We start from the raw sequence: 14731 nt of genomic DNA, 5'->3' as shown, positions 1-14731 counted from the left end.
TCTATGTTACAAGATCCAGCCACCAACTCTCAACAAGAACAAATGTAACAAGAACAAATGTAACAAGAACTGGAGAGGGTAGGGAAAGAAGTGAGCTGCTGGTACTCTGCAACCACTCACATCATAGGAACGGTATTTTAAACTAACTGTGGAGCTGTATTTTATCAGTGTTTATAAACAGCATTAACTACTGTGTTTTCCTTGGAATATTCACTACCTCTGCCTATGAGGTGCTTCACTTCTGTGATGAAGGGACAGTACTAGGAAAGATGGGTATCAGTCCTCCTCTCTCTTTCAAGATGCTCCTACCTGTGCCCCACAGCCAGGGAAAAGTTTTACATGTCCTCGAGCAATCCACAAAGCTGCACTAGAGCATCAAGTGCTACCCACATCCACATCAAACTTAAGCTAACTTAGCAAACTTGAATTCATGTCTTCTTCAAACAAGCCATTGTGGAACTAGCTGAAGTTGCTTCCAGCCTTCTGTACAGTTTGTAAAAATAAGGGGTTTATTATAAGATTTCATCTATTTCTAAAAAGAAAGATACTTGACTGTAAATGTTGTATAAAAATTTAAATGAATTTAAAAAATAAAGTCTTGAAAGATTTTTTTCTACTTCCACACATTTCATAATAGTCTTCCACCATTAGCCTAGAAGTAAAGTTTTGCCATGGCTTGGAGAAACTTCTTTTTTCTTCTCTGTGCAGCAAGCTGTAGGACCTCCTCAGGATTACTGGCATTCAGCTCTGTCTGGCCGATGGCTTTTATCTTGAAACAGAGGAAACATCACTGGCACCAGTCCTTCTAGTAAAGTTGTTTCATTACAAGGCAATGGGTAATTTATTTCTGTAACATGCTATGCCACCCCACCCCTCAACCCTCCAAGTGCAACTGTACATCACCATCCAGATGCTATTAAGAATTACGCAACAAAATTAAAACTGGAAGTGGTGATTCTTTTCAGAGACGGTTTCAGGGAGGGAAAGATGGACCAAGAAAATCCCACACCCCCCAGCACCCTGTATTCACTTACTGCTATCTGCCGCTTGTCTGTCTCGCCTCTTTTGTGGTGGAGATCTGAGGGTGAGTCAAGAAAAGACACTTGGGAAGGAAATGGACTTTTTCCAGCCATGAACATCCAGTATGAGCTTTCTGGAGTGGTATTCTAGTGAAAGGATACATGTCAAATACTCCAAAATTGTGACATCCCAGATGTATTCATAATAAGAATCCATGGCATCATGACTGAAAGAGAATACAAGGTTAGATTACCCAACACATTCACATACTGTGTATACATATTTTATAAACTTTGTTGTTTCATTCAAAAACATTTACCTGTTTTGTTCCTGCAGTGCCTTAAATGCAGTTTTATAGTCTACTTCTCTGAGGAACTGGCATAAAATAGCTACCTGTAAGGAAAGACTCACAGGTGATTTTCACAGCCTTAATTCCCCACAAACTGAAATCTTCCACAAAACCCCTCAGTAATCCCACCCCATTTCTAGACCTAACCAAGTGCTGGTTTCCATAGCAAGCAAGTTCTGAGCACCTGAGCTTCAAAAGCATATGCAACTCATTCTGAAATACCACCAGCAGCAGTAGCTAAAAGGAAGAAAAAGGGCTTTTAACTCCAGTCTGAAGGGACTGACCTGGCTTCCAGGTTTCTAAATGCATTTGATTGACAGCTCTTAAATCAGGGCTAATATAAGCCTTGTTACTTCTTGGAGCATGAACAGCAGCCACATGCAGTTATCATGAAGAACAAGGCCAGGTTCCCCACTGCCCCCCCCACCCCGATACCATACTCTCTCTCAACTCTACAAAAAAAAAACAAACCCCAAACAAATAAAAAAACCCCAACACAGAACCAAACCCCCAAACACACCTGTATCCTAAGAGAAAAAAGGGACAAAACCACCCCAGGCAATTTCTACTTTTCACAACATTTCCAAGTATATGTTTATTTACTCGTTAATTTGGGTCCTTTTAGTGTCCTAAAAGCAACAGTAACACCACCAAAATCTATTTTATTGCAGATTGCACTTACAAGGACATTTGGATTCAGTTTTACTTTTCAGGACCTTCTCCCCCACTTTTAACATCAAAATATTTATAAACTAGCATTTTACTAAATGCCATGTTTCAACTCTTACCTGGGTGTGACAGTTGAGTAAAGAACAACACTTGATCATCCTTTTTATCACCTACAGAATGGTTAAAAAACAACATACAAGTTTTGAAATGCTACTATTGGAACACAAACAACAATTTATTTTTGTTTCAAATACATTCTTCTAACCCCCCCAACAATTCCTGGGTTTTAGCACATCCACTGATCAACTGAGCTTTCATCACTTTGGAGACTTCACAAGAGCATGATGTGTGCTACAGAACAAAGCACCGCGTTTCTGGTAAGAGAGCCGGGCTGTAAAGCTTCACCTTTATCTCCTGCTGCCCACAGGAAAGGCCTGACCTGGGTGGGAACAGCACAGTGAGTGGGCTCACGGACAAAAGCTCTCACACCAGACATGCTGGCGAGCAGCAGCGCTGCTGTGTTGGCAGCACAGCGGTCCCAGACAGAGCTCCTGCAGCACTGCAGCCTGGCACAAGGCACAGCTTAGATGGGGCTGTGAACATTCAGGATCCCAGAGCGTGTCCAAAGCTCTCACTTGCCATATGAACAGGAACATGAAAGGAGCAGCAATCAGACAGGGTGTGAAAAGAACCTCCTTCCCTGGGTCTGGACAGTCACAGCAAGCCTACTGCCTACCGAAACGCAGTCTGCAAGTAACACAGTGGTTCCTAATGAACGAGACAAATGCCTGGATAAAGGTTAAAGTGGCTGCAAGATTTCACGGGAACATGCTGTGGCCAGGACTGAAGATTCCCCCCAGAACACACAGTTATTAAGGGGTTCTCACTCAGAGCCCACTTGCAAGCGACAAGCCACTTGTTACACCAACTTGCAAAGTACACAGGTACACGCCCTGTACAGTGCCATACCTCTGGCATGCTCTGACGGTGGTAAGTTACAATCCTACTCATCTCTGGACAACTTGCACAGCGCTGCGACGCAGCTCTGCTCGCTGTCAGTCTGGAAAAAATACCAGTGTGTGTGTCTGGATCTCACTGCTAATGTGATCCATACTAGCACCCCTCATCTGTGTTAGCTAGAGCAGACAGTATTTTAGAAGTGTTTAGACAATACACTTACGTTTGTCTGCACCATGGGTGGAAGCAAGCAGGCTCTATCCGTACAATACCAGCACCAGAAGCACAGTGGGATCTGGACACAGTGAGGAAGAGAGAGTGCTGCTGCGCTGCCCTGAGCTGGTCTGCCTGCCCAGCACTGTGCAACACGGTGCGGCTCCGCAGGGATGAGCTGGGGGAGTGCCACACCACACGGTGATGTGCGTGCTCTTGGCTTTTTCATTTGCTCACTACTGCACCGGAGTCCAGTCCCAGTGCTTTCCCAGCTAGCAGCTCTGCACGTTCAGTCCCTATGAACTAATAGAAAAGCCTCCTGTGCTTCAGCAAAGGAGAAGCTTCGGATTTTCCATGGCCTTCAAGCAACAAGCAAAGAAAAATGGATCTATGAGGATTCATATCCCTAAATGCATCAGATATAAAATCTTCCAGGCTACAGGAATGTGGGCGTGTTTAGCCATTTTGTCTCTACAGAGAATTAGGACAGTGACTGAATCCAAAGAGGTATTTTTGTACATCTAAACCCCATTCTAACTCACCTGGTCTGTGTACACATCTGGTGGTACCATCTTATTAAAGAAGTCTGAGCATACAGCTCCTGCCTGTAGATAATAGTGAAGGGCTGCTGAATACTGATTTGTTGCTGCAGTGGAAAAAAGCAAAATAAGGTCTTAAAAGTAAACACAGCAGTTATTTCTAAGACTCGGATCAATGGTTTACAGAATTACTCAGATACATATATCTCATAGCTGAATTCTACTGGGAAAGTGACTTGCATATCATTGTTTAAAAAGCACAGGCACACGGGAGGTGGTAAACCAGTGACAGACAGAAAACTACACAATCAGGAAAACTAGCAACACACACAAAGCTCTGCCTTTTGAGAATTACTTCTTTTCAGGTATTTGATCTTAAATCCATCAACCTTAGAGTGGAAAAGAAGTTTGCCTTCCCTGAACTTAGCACGCAGGTGGTAGTGAAATTTAGTTGGTACAAGTTAGAGGGCCAGCTGATGCCACCACACCCATCTCATGGTTCAGCACTAGTTTTATGCCCAGTAAGTTCTTAGTGAACCGATGTGAAGACAGCCTTCCGGCGCTCTGTGGTGAGAGCAGTCTGCTTGTCCACACAGCTGAAATACAGACTGACAGATGCCAGGAATGCTCCAACCATTGCTCTTTCAGGTACCAGCTTCCAAGGCTTCCTACATAAACATCCTCCTTCTGGGATGTTGTTCCACTTTGTACGAGCGGTAAATACTGCTAGTTTATAACCTTGAATCACTCTTCATAGCTAAGGTGACAGCTCTAAATGCAAGACTAAGACCCCTCCCCTCACCCCAAGGGTTATAAAGCATCTTCTAGACAAATCTGTCTCTTTTGGAAGCAGCAGGCTAGGATTTCTGCACTACATCTTACTGCACACCACAGACGTCTTTCCAGTCCAAAAACAGATCTGGAAACACACACCTTGCCTCCTGCAATAGCCCAAAGCACCAGCAAGTAGATGGCAGAGGCACAGAACATATCCTCTTTTATTGCCAGAAAAGAACAATCCGGCTTAAATGCTAAATTTGACTAGACAGGTCTCAACGCATAATTTAAGTGGAAGAAATGCCCAGCTACCTTTGAGGACGGCTACAGCCATGTCCTTCTCTAGCACATACACCAGGTAGTACCGTACTTGTCTGGTTACCTTCTGAAAGTTCATTCTTCAGCACCTACCTCTCTCCACTCTACTCACACTATAAACATAAGCCCCAGGAACTGACTCTAGAGTGGGGAATAATTTAACAAAGCGTAGTATCACATAGGCTGGACATGATTTCCCCGGGCAACTGCTGCCCTCGTATAGTCTGGGTGCACGCCATGGTGCCCAGAATCTGAAATGCTTTATATCCCAATTCTGCTGGCTGCTCCCAGCTAAGGAGTGAGGATAAGCACTGCAAAAGTGGCAGGTGAAAACAAAATGACAGGAAAGAGCTTCCCATCACAGCCAATACCAGATCAGGAGTTCAGGCCTCCTCATTTACAAATCCTAGAAACTTCCCTATATAGAATACAGATCCTCTCTATTCTGCTCGTCTTCTGCTCCAGTGAAGCTGATCTCCACATTTAAAAGCAAGCACTATTCACACAACTTTCCATTCACTTAATAAGAGACTCAAATGTTAGGGGTTTGCATAATCACACCACTCGAGGACCAACAGCACCCACTAAAAAAAGTGAAGTTAATGATGACACTTTACAACAGTAAAGTTTCCCTCACCCTAAAAGCAAGTCCGCATGACCCATCGAAAGCTCAGTCTCTCTGTGGGCTCAGACAACCTCCCAAATTCACCTACATGACTGCATCTAAAGATTTTAAACTCACATATCACTTAAGCTTCTTTTCATAAGAGGAAATACAAGGAGGGTTATGTCAGGCAAATCTCAGAGAATCAAGGTACCCCCACACATGCTAAAAATAAGACATTGATTTCACTTACCAAAATAAATATCTGCCTGAATAATTAACCAGAAGTGGTTGTTTGCGTTGATAGTCAATGCATAGCTGACTAGCTCTTTTACTGTAACAGCCACAGCTTCAAAGTCCACTGACTGAAGACTAAAGGAAAAAAGGAAGAAAAATAATTCCTAAATGACTGTTTTGGTTTTTTTAAACAGTAATCTCATTTCACATCTAGTTTAAGTCCAAAGAACCTTGCATTAAGCATCAAGCAAAAATAACTCCAGGAAAGATTTAGTGTTAACTAAGACTACTGTTCAATTATTTCAATATAGTAAATCTGCTAGAACAAATACACCCTTTACAGACTTGGACAAAAAGTCAGAACTTTATCTGTGGCTGACACCATAAAAGGGTTCCATGCAAGAATGTATGTTCTCAGTTTCAAGAAGTTTGAAGACTTCTGAAAGACACCTGAAACCACTACAAATTCATCACAGCATCTGCATAAATGGCCACAGACAGCAATCTCAGGAAACTTGTGGAACTAGTTTGGAAAGGAAAGCTAGGAATGGGTTGGCACATCGCTTGGGCAGTCTTTCCCAAAGTTCATGTCAAATCTCCATTTTTAAAAACATATTTTTTCTCACCCTACTGCTAAATTCTGGTAACCTTGAAAACTACTTTCTTCTGATTAACCTTATGCTATACACCGATGTCTACATCAGTAACAATGAAACTATTCAATCAGACCACTTAAAGACAGATTAACCACACTCAGCATTACACGCTCGCTCTCTCAGGAGAGTCATCTCTCTCAATGCACACATGGAATCTAAACCAGTGAGGTTCTAGCCCCATAGAGCCTCTAAACTTCTTTGGAGAAATACAGTTCAATCCAGCCAGAACAAATCAATACATACCATATGCCACTTAGTATTTTGGCAATTATTCAAACACACCTCAAAAAATATTACTTTTTTTGTATTAAAGTATTATATAGTTCACACAGTTACATAAAGCTCAGTAAAGCACACAGCTAAAAAAAACCCTCAATTTCTTGTACCTGTGTCTCCATCAGCACCATCAAGTGAGGAGCAAACACCTCCCTGCAATCAGAGCAATCTGCCCACAAACAGAATGGGGGTCAGTGATGCCCTTATCTGGTAGAAATCACACTAACACACAATAACTAACACACAGTAACTGGAACCAAACCAACTACGTAAACGCCTATTTTGAAAATTGTTATTTTTAATTATCATCTTACTTGGGGATGGATGAGGGCCAGATGGAAATGTGCTCTGCTGCAATATCATTCACAATATCTTCCTAAGAGAAGAAAGATGGTAAGAGACATTACAAAGAGAAACATTTCAAGAAAACCAAGTAAGATGTTTATGATATATACTAACCCGAACGTTATGAAGCTTGACAAACAGGGACAATATTGTGGTTAAAACCAATGGTTCCTGTAAGAAAAAAAAAAAAATTAGTATTCCCATGAACTAACAAAACTCCACCTTCTTCCCGAAGCTTTAAAGCTATGTAAGTTCTGACATTATTACAATTTCCTATTGAAATAGGGCAATATTTCGTTAAGAATCCTGCAGCACAGGAATACTGCGAGAATGTTTCTGTACAAAGTCTTTAATTACTTCAGATTTTCCTGAGTAACTGCTTGGATATAAACTTTACTTGGGTTTTACACTTTATGTTGTTTCTGTGGCTACTGCCTAGCTTTAAACTTAAGCTAGATATACTACAACTTTCTATGCATTTACGAACCCAGAAGTTATAAAACAATTTCCCTTCCTCTTACTTCTGCTGCTTAGTTACGATGCAAGTAGCAGCTTCCTTCTGCCTCCAAAAGCAATGCTTTGCTTCGTGACAGCTGGAATAAAATGAACTTCATGGTAGCTGGAATAAAATATACTCCTAATGTTAACAGATCTCCACTGTCAGAATTCAGGATTTTTTTTTTTTTTTTTTTTTACAAGCTATTCCACACTGCTGTATGGCAGGTATAGCAAATTCAGAAGTTCTTCAGCCATATAAAACACCTGTATAGCTATCAGATTTTCTGAATTTAACACAAAAAGTCCAGAAAAATACTATACCAAAAGAAAGTTCTGGTTGCAAGCACATTCTCAAGACCACTATACCTTACCCGAAGCTTTTTGATGAAGGACAGCAATTCACTCCTAAATTGGGGACACAAATATCCATGTAAGTAATCGTCCACAGCAAAGAATACATGCAAACTTAATACACTGGAAATGAGAGTCAGTAAAGCAAATTCTTCACCCACCAAAATACTCCTTCACCTCTAAGTTTACAAATGCAGGGTATATAAGTGAAAACACTCAAGCAGGTAATTTGCTTTTAATACAGTCACTGGCAAGCCTTACTTTTACATTTAAAAGAGGTTAAGTAAGAGGTATCTGTTATTCCATCAAGCTAAAAAAAGGCATGAAAATCACTTTGTAGTAAGTCAACCATTGACTCTAAAAGGGAAACCGAGTGAACTGTACTGTAATTCTCCAAGCTGGGATTGCAACAATGACCTACAGGCTTACAGAAGAGGGTACACTGTGATCATTTATAACATACATTGATTTCCTTGTCGTGCCACATCAGAAATTGTCACCATAAGACAATCCAGACAAGCGCAGCCTGTTTGGAAAAGGTTTCACTGCTTCTTTTCCGTCATAACAACGGGGTCACTGCCCTTTACTCTTTGAATTGGAGGCGTCAGAAAAGGTTCGGTATCCTAGAGTACACCTTTACTGCCTCCTTTTCCTTGCCAGAGTACACAACTGAAACCTACACCAAGCATGTACCCACCCATCCCACAGCAGCATAAGCAAAAGCAGCTGGCCTTTAGGTACACATTAACCTGATTAGCTCAAGAAAGGCAAAGAAACAGTCAATAGTTTGACAGGGGCACCTTTCCCAAGTTTTTAACATGGAAAGCTGTTCAATATAAACATACATTTCAGAATTTACCATAATAGGCAACTTATAATCAGACTTGGACTTAAGAGCAGGCTGAAAACACTGAGTGGACAAATCAGAGTTCTGAATCAATCAATCAGTGAAGGCTAAGGCTGGCAGAGGATAGGTAACTGACAGTGAAATTACTCCAGTCAACAATATTTTCTTCCTCTCCCTCTCCCCAGGGGCTTAAGCTGAACTAGAATTTCATTTCAAGACTGAATAACATCTAGCTTTAGATTCAGAAACCTAAAGCTAAGTGTAGACACCTATGCTGTGAGCTAGGTGTTTAATACAGTTATAAAGGTAGTTCACTGATACAGTCGATGGAGTCTGCAGAGCAATTCTATTCGATGCAAAGCACACAACTCCAGTTGGTCAGTTAAACTGCCCTCTAGATGCCACTGACTTTATTGGAAGATCTATACTGATTATAATGCGAGCACAGGCATATATGCTTTGATGTCTGTATGTTGACCTGAATCCCACACACTCCTTTTCTCGCTCTGAAAAGGAAAGTCAACACATCACCACTAATACTCAATGCCGCCAGCGAGCAGATTGTTCACTCAGTAGAGATCTTTAGCTGCTGCCACCACTCTGATAGTGGAATCCAGACAATTTTTGAAGGGAACATGGGGTCAAATATACAATTCAAACAATCTTTAAAAATAATTTCAGAAAACACACCTGTACATAATGCCCAGTGTAGACTCCCTGTGTTTTATCAGACTCACTCTGCCATCATTCCCCCGTTTGTGCTGGTTGGATACACTGCAGATTTGTACAACGACTTCCCAAAGGTCTTTAGCTGTCCGTCTACTTTCTTTGGGACCTGGAAGTTCTTTGCATGTAGCAGCCAGCAACTGTCCCAGCTATGGAATGCAAGATTAAAAATACAGTAACTACAGCTTCTCTGAATATTGACTACAGCAAAGGAATTACTGGCATTTAAAATGGCTAAGCAAGTGATTTTAAGTTACAAACTACAAAGCAATGTGACTAAACTTTGCAGCAGAGGACACTGATGAGGAACCTGGAGACAGAAATTAAACAACAGAGGATTTTTCCCTTTATCAGTTTGCTTAGGGTATATTTCATTACTACAGGCTCCAGAGAACAAACTTTACACTCTACTTAAATATATTGCATAAAACCTAAAAACTGTAAGATATAGTTTTAACAAAGACTGGCTCCCTAATTATTGTATTTTACATAATAATTAATCTGAACTGAAACTGGCACCCTCTGCTATACAGAAAAGGCTGAACCTCAAAATGGGAATTCGGACATACCACAGGTAAGCAGAGCAGGCCAAAAATGAATCTGTCCTGTAATATGATCTGCATTCAGCTTCACTGCCTGACTTTGAAGTGGAAACACTGCTGTAAAACCATTTTGAAAGTAAAGTTTCAAAAAAGGCAGTGCTTGAATGTCTCCAGAAATTCAACACTGGCGCTGGGTTCAAAAATGGAACCATTACAGTGCATTTGGAAAACAAGTGTCTTAAGAACAGAAAAACAACCAGACATGAAGCCTGATATCTGTACACTTCTCATACCTCCTACATGAAGCCAGGCTGAGTTCCAGCTGAGAGGAGAGTCCTTTATGGAAGTGCTACAGGGTTTCAATCAGCTTATGGATCATAACCACACACGCCTGATGCTTATGGAACCAACCTCAGCTGGCAGCCAACAAGGGCTAAGATGCAGTTTGTTTCATCTGTTCCTGCAGCACAGCCTCCATGTCTTTTGTCAACCATCAAATACACTTATTGCTTAGCCCTGCTGTCTTCTATATCGGACTTAAGTCATTATAGTCACAAAACCCAACACTCTTGAGACAGAGGGGCACATGCTTTTTTAAAAGTACAAAAGACTTCAACAGGAAAAAGTCAATTACAACCTGACAAGGCTTTGAGACTGAGCACTCATTACCTTCACATAAGGATTAGTTTGAACCAGAGGTAACGGAACTTGCATGGTCAAGTACTCATTCTCACGCCAGTTTAACAGGAAGGCAACACATTCTTCAGCTATAACTTGTCGAAGAGGAATATCTGGAAAAAAAGGGGTTCTTTGCTTAATTTTTTTTTTTTTTTTTTTTGAGAAAACACATTCCCTCTAATTGCCAATGTTCTGTATCTATCATAGAAAAACACAATGCTTAGCCCTACAAGAGACTTCACCTCTGAAAATAGGAGCAACAACAGCTTCCTCCAACCACAACAGTACTACATTACTCCCTCAGTATGAAACCACATGGACTGCTTTAACAACTAGCAAAATTTTTCAGGTAAAAATGCAGACATGTTTATCCTGTTCAAGTCCTTTAAGTGGCACTAAACAGAAACTGTCAGTGTTTAGCAATATGTAGGCATCCACCATGTTGCTGTTCTCATTTCCAGCTTCTAAAAAAACTAACCAAGCTTCTAAAGACTCACTAAAACCAGTGTCAAACTTTACTATTGTTTTTCCAATTATACACCTAAATGGTAGATCTATAATACAAAGTTGGTTTTTTTTCCCTTTCTCTCAAGCTTTGTACTTTACTGCGTCCCAGGAAAGACAGCAATATACTTACCAGGTACTCTCATTTCCAAGTATCCTCGGACTCTGCTTATAAGATCAGAAGGAGGACGTTCTCCAGAAACACCAGCTCCAGCTTCATGAGTGTAAATGTCCAAAAGTAGCATTTCATTCAGCATGACTTGACGGAGTTTTGGAGAAAACTCTGTCACGAGCTCCAAGCAAGCAGCAAAAAGCTGTTTTGCATGGACAAAATCCTGCAATAAAGAGGTTCCTAAAATTAATGGTTCCTAATGGATTCACAAGGGAAAAGACTAAGAGTTTAAGTGCTGTTCGGCTCTACCCTGACTGAACCAGCCTTGGCATCCATTATCATTAGCATTGTTCAAGCATCTCACAATTACTATTTACATTTTTGAGTCCTTTGGACTTGCTATTAAGCTTAACAGTTCCAACATTTCCAGATTTTTCAAACAAAACAAGAAGTTTAAGCTAAAACATACCAGGAGTAACTACTGGCATATTAGGTACAGTTTGGTTTTTACCTTGTAGTTCAGCAAACTACGGTATTGTCAATTACAAGGCAAATAAAACGGCATTCCAACAAATTCCTTATGTAAAAGAGTTAGCCAAAAGAACAGCACTTCATATCAGTAAGTCAAATTACCACTGGCTTTAGATGCAACATCATTTAGTACATCATAATCAAAACTTCATATGAATGAAGTTATCTCCAGGCCCAACTCACTGGAAAGCCATTATCCTTTCTCTACTGATGGAACTTTGTGAGACAGAAATATTTAACCATTATATGACACACAGAGCTTGTTACTACATCTCCCTCACCTCCCAGTTTTTCAATTCTTTTTCTCAAAAAGGACTTTCCATATTTTCAGTGTTGGTAGAATTCAATCGTCCAAACTAACTCACCAGTAACTTCAGATGGCTTGCTCACCTTAATTGCACAGCAGTGTAATCCCTTCGCCATAAGGATGTAGACCAAATCTCTAGTCAGATTGTCTTTGATTCCTAAAATAACATTGCCGTAAACATTTGGTACTTCCCACTGGGAGAGAAATACATAGGACATTTGCACAGAAACAGGTTTTAGAATTCACATCACTGCTTAAAACATTAAAAAAAAACCCCAAAATCAAATACTGAAAGTGATTGACATTCAAGTGCCAACTCTTTCATTTTTACATCTAATCAGAAGTAATGTATTACTCAGAGAAGTACAATAAAAATGGCTAGCTACCCTACTTTGTTCATACTCTGAATATGCAATAATTGGGAGGGGAAAAAAAAAAAACCACAAAACCAAAAAAGACAATAAATCCTTACTTAAAGCAAAAAAAATCTCCTCTTCTCTCCTACTCCTAGCTTTTAATGATAGGAATTTAAACTAAAATAATATTGCCAACTATTCAGAACACTGAAAGCAAAAGCTACAGAAATGTGTTTTCTCACAAGGAAAGCTTGTGATACAGCCAGTAATTCCTTAAAACAAAGGTTATACATTTTTTTGTAATACTTTTCATAGAGAATATGAGTTAGTCATGTATCATCATTCTTATTAAACCACCATTATGCAGGAGGGGGGAAATCACATTGAGGATCTATGACAAAATGTTTACTGTTCATTGCAGTATGATACCTAACCAGTCCTTAAATTACACTCACTCATGACCACATGAAATAAATTACCTTATTTGAAACCGTCCAGAATTGGCGTTCTGAAGTCATACCATGCAACTCAATTAAGATCTGGCGAATCCTCCAAGGATCTACTGACAATATGAGCTGATGTTCAAGCTGGCCAATATTGACACTTGCTGAAGCTAGAAGAAAAGCAATCAGGTCTCCAGCGCTTTCCTTCTTAATGTAGATGCTTACGTTTCTTTAGTATATAATATTTTAAACACGACACAGTAAGAACAGCAGAAACATCAGTGCTTTTGTAGGCCCCGTACATCCTTTCATGCCCTTCCACAAATACCTTGTGCTAGCTTCCCAGCTGTCCTGACCTAAAGGGCTGCTTGCAATGCCCCCTTTTCTCACACCAGCAGCTCTGAGTATTCCCTTACCCTTGCTACAGTGAAGCAATAGGTTCAAGACCTGCACAAAAAAAAGTGTTCCTATACTGCCTTAATGGAAATATGCATTTTCACAACTGGCTTAAGTCAATGCAAGGCTGCATTAGAGCTGAAAAGGTAAGTTCTTTCCTGCTCCAGCCATCACCTGGCACCTCTTATGTTAGCTTTGACTTGTGCAGCTGCACAGCCAGCCAACTATATCTGGGAAATGAACTGGCTGAAAAGATCTGGGTTTCACTTTGGTAGGTTTAAAACTTCATCCAGATGGTACTCCTGGTCCTGCTCACCACAGAGTCACACAAGCATTAGTGCTGGTATAAGTCCAGAGGCAGGGTGCCCTTTCTGGGAACAGATACCACAACCAGATTTGGTTCAAACCAACTGCCACACCTCTCTTCCACTTGGTCAGCTAGGACACATTAATTTGAGCATATCTATTATACTCGGTTGAGACACAAGCAACATTACAAGCAAATAACAGCCCCCTTTGAACAAGTAGGACATTCACAAACTAAAAATGGGAAATATTCTCTCTAAAAACATTCTCTCTAAACTTCTTCTGAGAATAGACCTGCACAAAGTAACTTCAAGCATGGAAACAGGAAACTGCCTGCATATAAGTCAACGGAAATGCTGTGGAAGTCACCTGGGATGTCATAAAAAGAAGTCACAGGTTTTGTGCACAGATTGATTCGAGGAGATCTCTTCCGCATTTGATCAATGAGCAGCTTCCGTTCATCATCTTTCAGCAGTTTTATGAACAGCTCATGAGATGAAATCATGAAGACAAGCTGAAGATCTTCCAAACCCAAACACAAGTTTCTAAACAAATACAAAAGTTAATACATGAGCAGGAAGAAGCTGCTTATTTTTCCAGTTATAATTGCTTACAAAGTGTAAATTCATGTTATCTTAATACGGCTACATACTTGAGAAATGCTGCCATTTTCCTCTTCAACACTTCGGAAGCATTTTCCAAGTTTATTGATCTTGAACAAACCTGGGAAAGAAAGCAGTAAATAAATGAGCAGCCCCTTGGAACTCTTGAAATACTTAGTTACAGACAGCATTACTGCCCAGTTTTCTGACTCTCGATTAGTATCAGGCAGTAACCCTCTCTCTCAAGGGATGCAACAAAGTTATCTGATAAACACTGTAGCCATCACAGATGGATTAGAGTTTCTTTCAACTTGTACACAAGACAGGCTGTTTCAGACAACTGTTATCTTCCCTCAGACACAACTCAAGTTCTTTTTTCCTGTTCCTCTGATACTTACCTGTGCTGACGATGAGTGCCACAGTATCAGTCAGCCTCAAAAGATCATGAAGTACATAACAAAGCCCTTTTACATGAGTTTAAAAATGAACCAACATTTCCAAGTACAGAAACATAAGACTCACTAGTACTAAGTTACCCCCCCCCCCAAACCAGTAGTTGAAAGATAACTAGA

General features: G+C 40.5%; 1 protein-coding gene across 4 annotated transcripts in view; it reads right to left on the bottom strand.

Moving 5' to 3' along the window:
* Positions 1–633: 633 nt before the first annotated feature.
* INTS8 (integrator complex subunit 8) overlaps positions 634–14731 on the bottom strand; it is a 28362-nt gene continuing 14264 nt past the window's right edge. Inside the window, exons 11-27 of one of the 4 annotated variants that reach the window (XM_075494977.1) lie at positions 14210–14280; positions 13927–14102; positions 12892–13025; positions 12140–12250; positions 11240–11441; positions 10594–10715; positions 9347–9531; positions 7830–7863; positions 7075–7131; positions 6930–6991; positions 5700–5818; positions 3751–3854; positions 2158–2208; positions 1340–1413; positions 1182–1246; positions 1035–1078; positions 634–769 (exon numbers count right to left, since the gene is read on the bottom strand). In XM_075494977.1, coding sequence (XP_075351092.1) covers positions 653–769; positions 1035–1078; positions 1182–1246; positions 1340–1413; positions 2158–2208; positions 3751–3854; positions 5700–5818; positions 6930–6991; positions 7075–7131; positions 7830–7863; positions 9347–9531; positions 10594–10715; positions 11240–11441; positions 12140–12250; positions 12892–13025; positions 13927–14102; positions 14210–14280 — 1728 coding nt within the window. In that variant the 3' untranslated portion in view covers positions 634–652. Of the gene's footprint in view, positions 770–1034; positions 1079–1181; positions 1247–1339; positions 1414–2157; positions 2209–3750; positions 3855–5699; positions 5819–6929; positions 6992–7074; positions 7132–7829; positions 7864–9346; positions 9532–10593; positions 10716–11239; positions 11442–12139; positions 12251–12891; positions 13026–13926; positions 14103–14209; positions 14281–14731 lie in introns of those variants that run through there. The other 3 variants (XM_075494978.1, XM_075494979.1, XR_012774535.1) reach the window with 3 other exon arrangements.

The sequence above is a fragment of the Mycteria americana genome, chromosome 2 (assembly GCF_035582795.1).
Source record: "Mycteria americana isolate JAX WOST 10 ecotype Jacksonville Zoo and Gardens chromosome 2, USCA_MyAme_1.0, whole genome shotgun sequence".
NCBI lineage: Eukaryota > Metazoa > Chordata > Aves > Ciconiiformes > Ciconiidae > Mycteria > Mycteria americana.
Note: the sequence above shows the minus strand (reverse complement) of the source record. Positions and strands in the feature narration are given on the sequence as shown.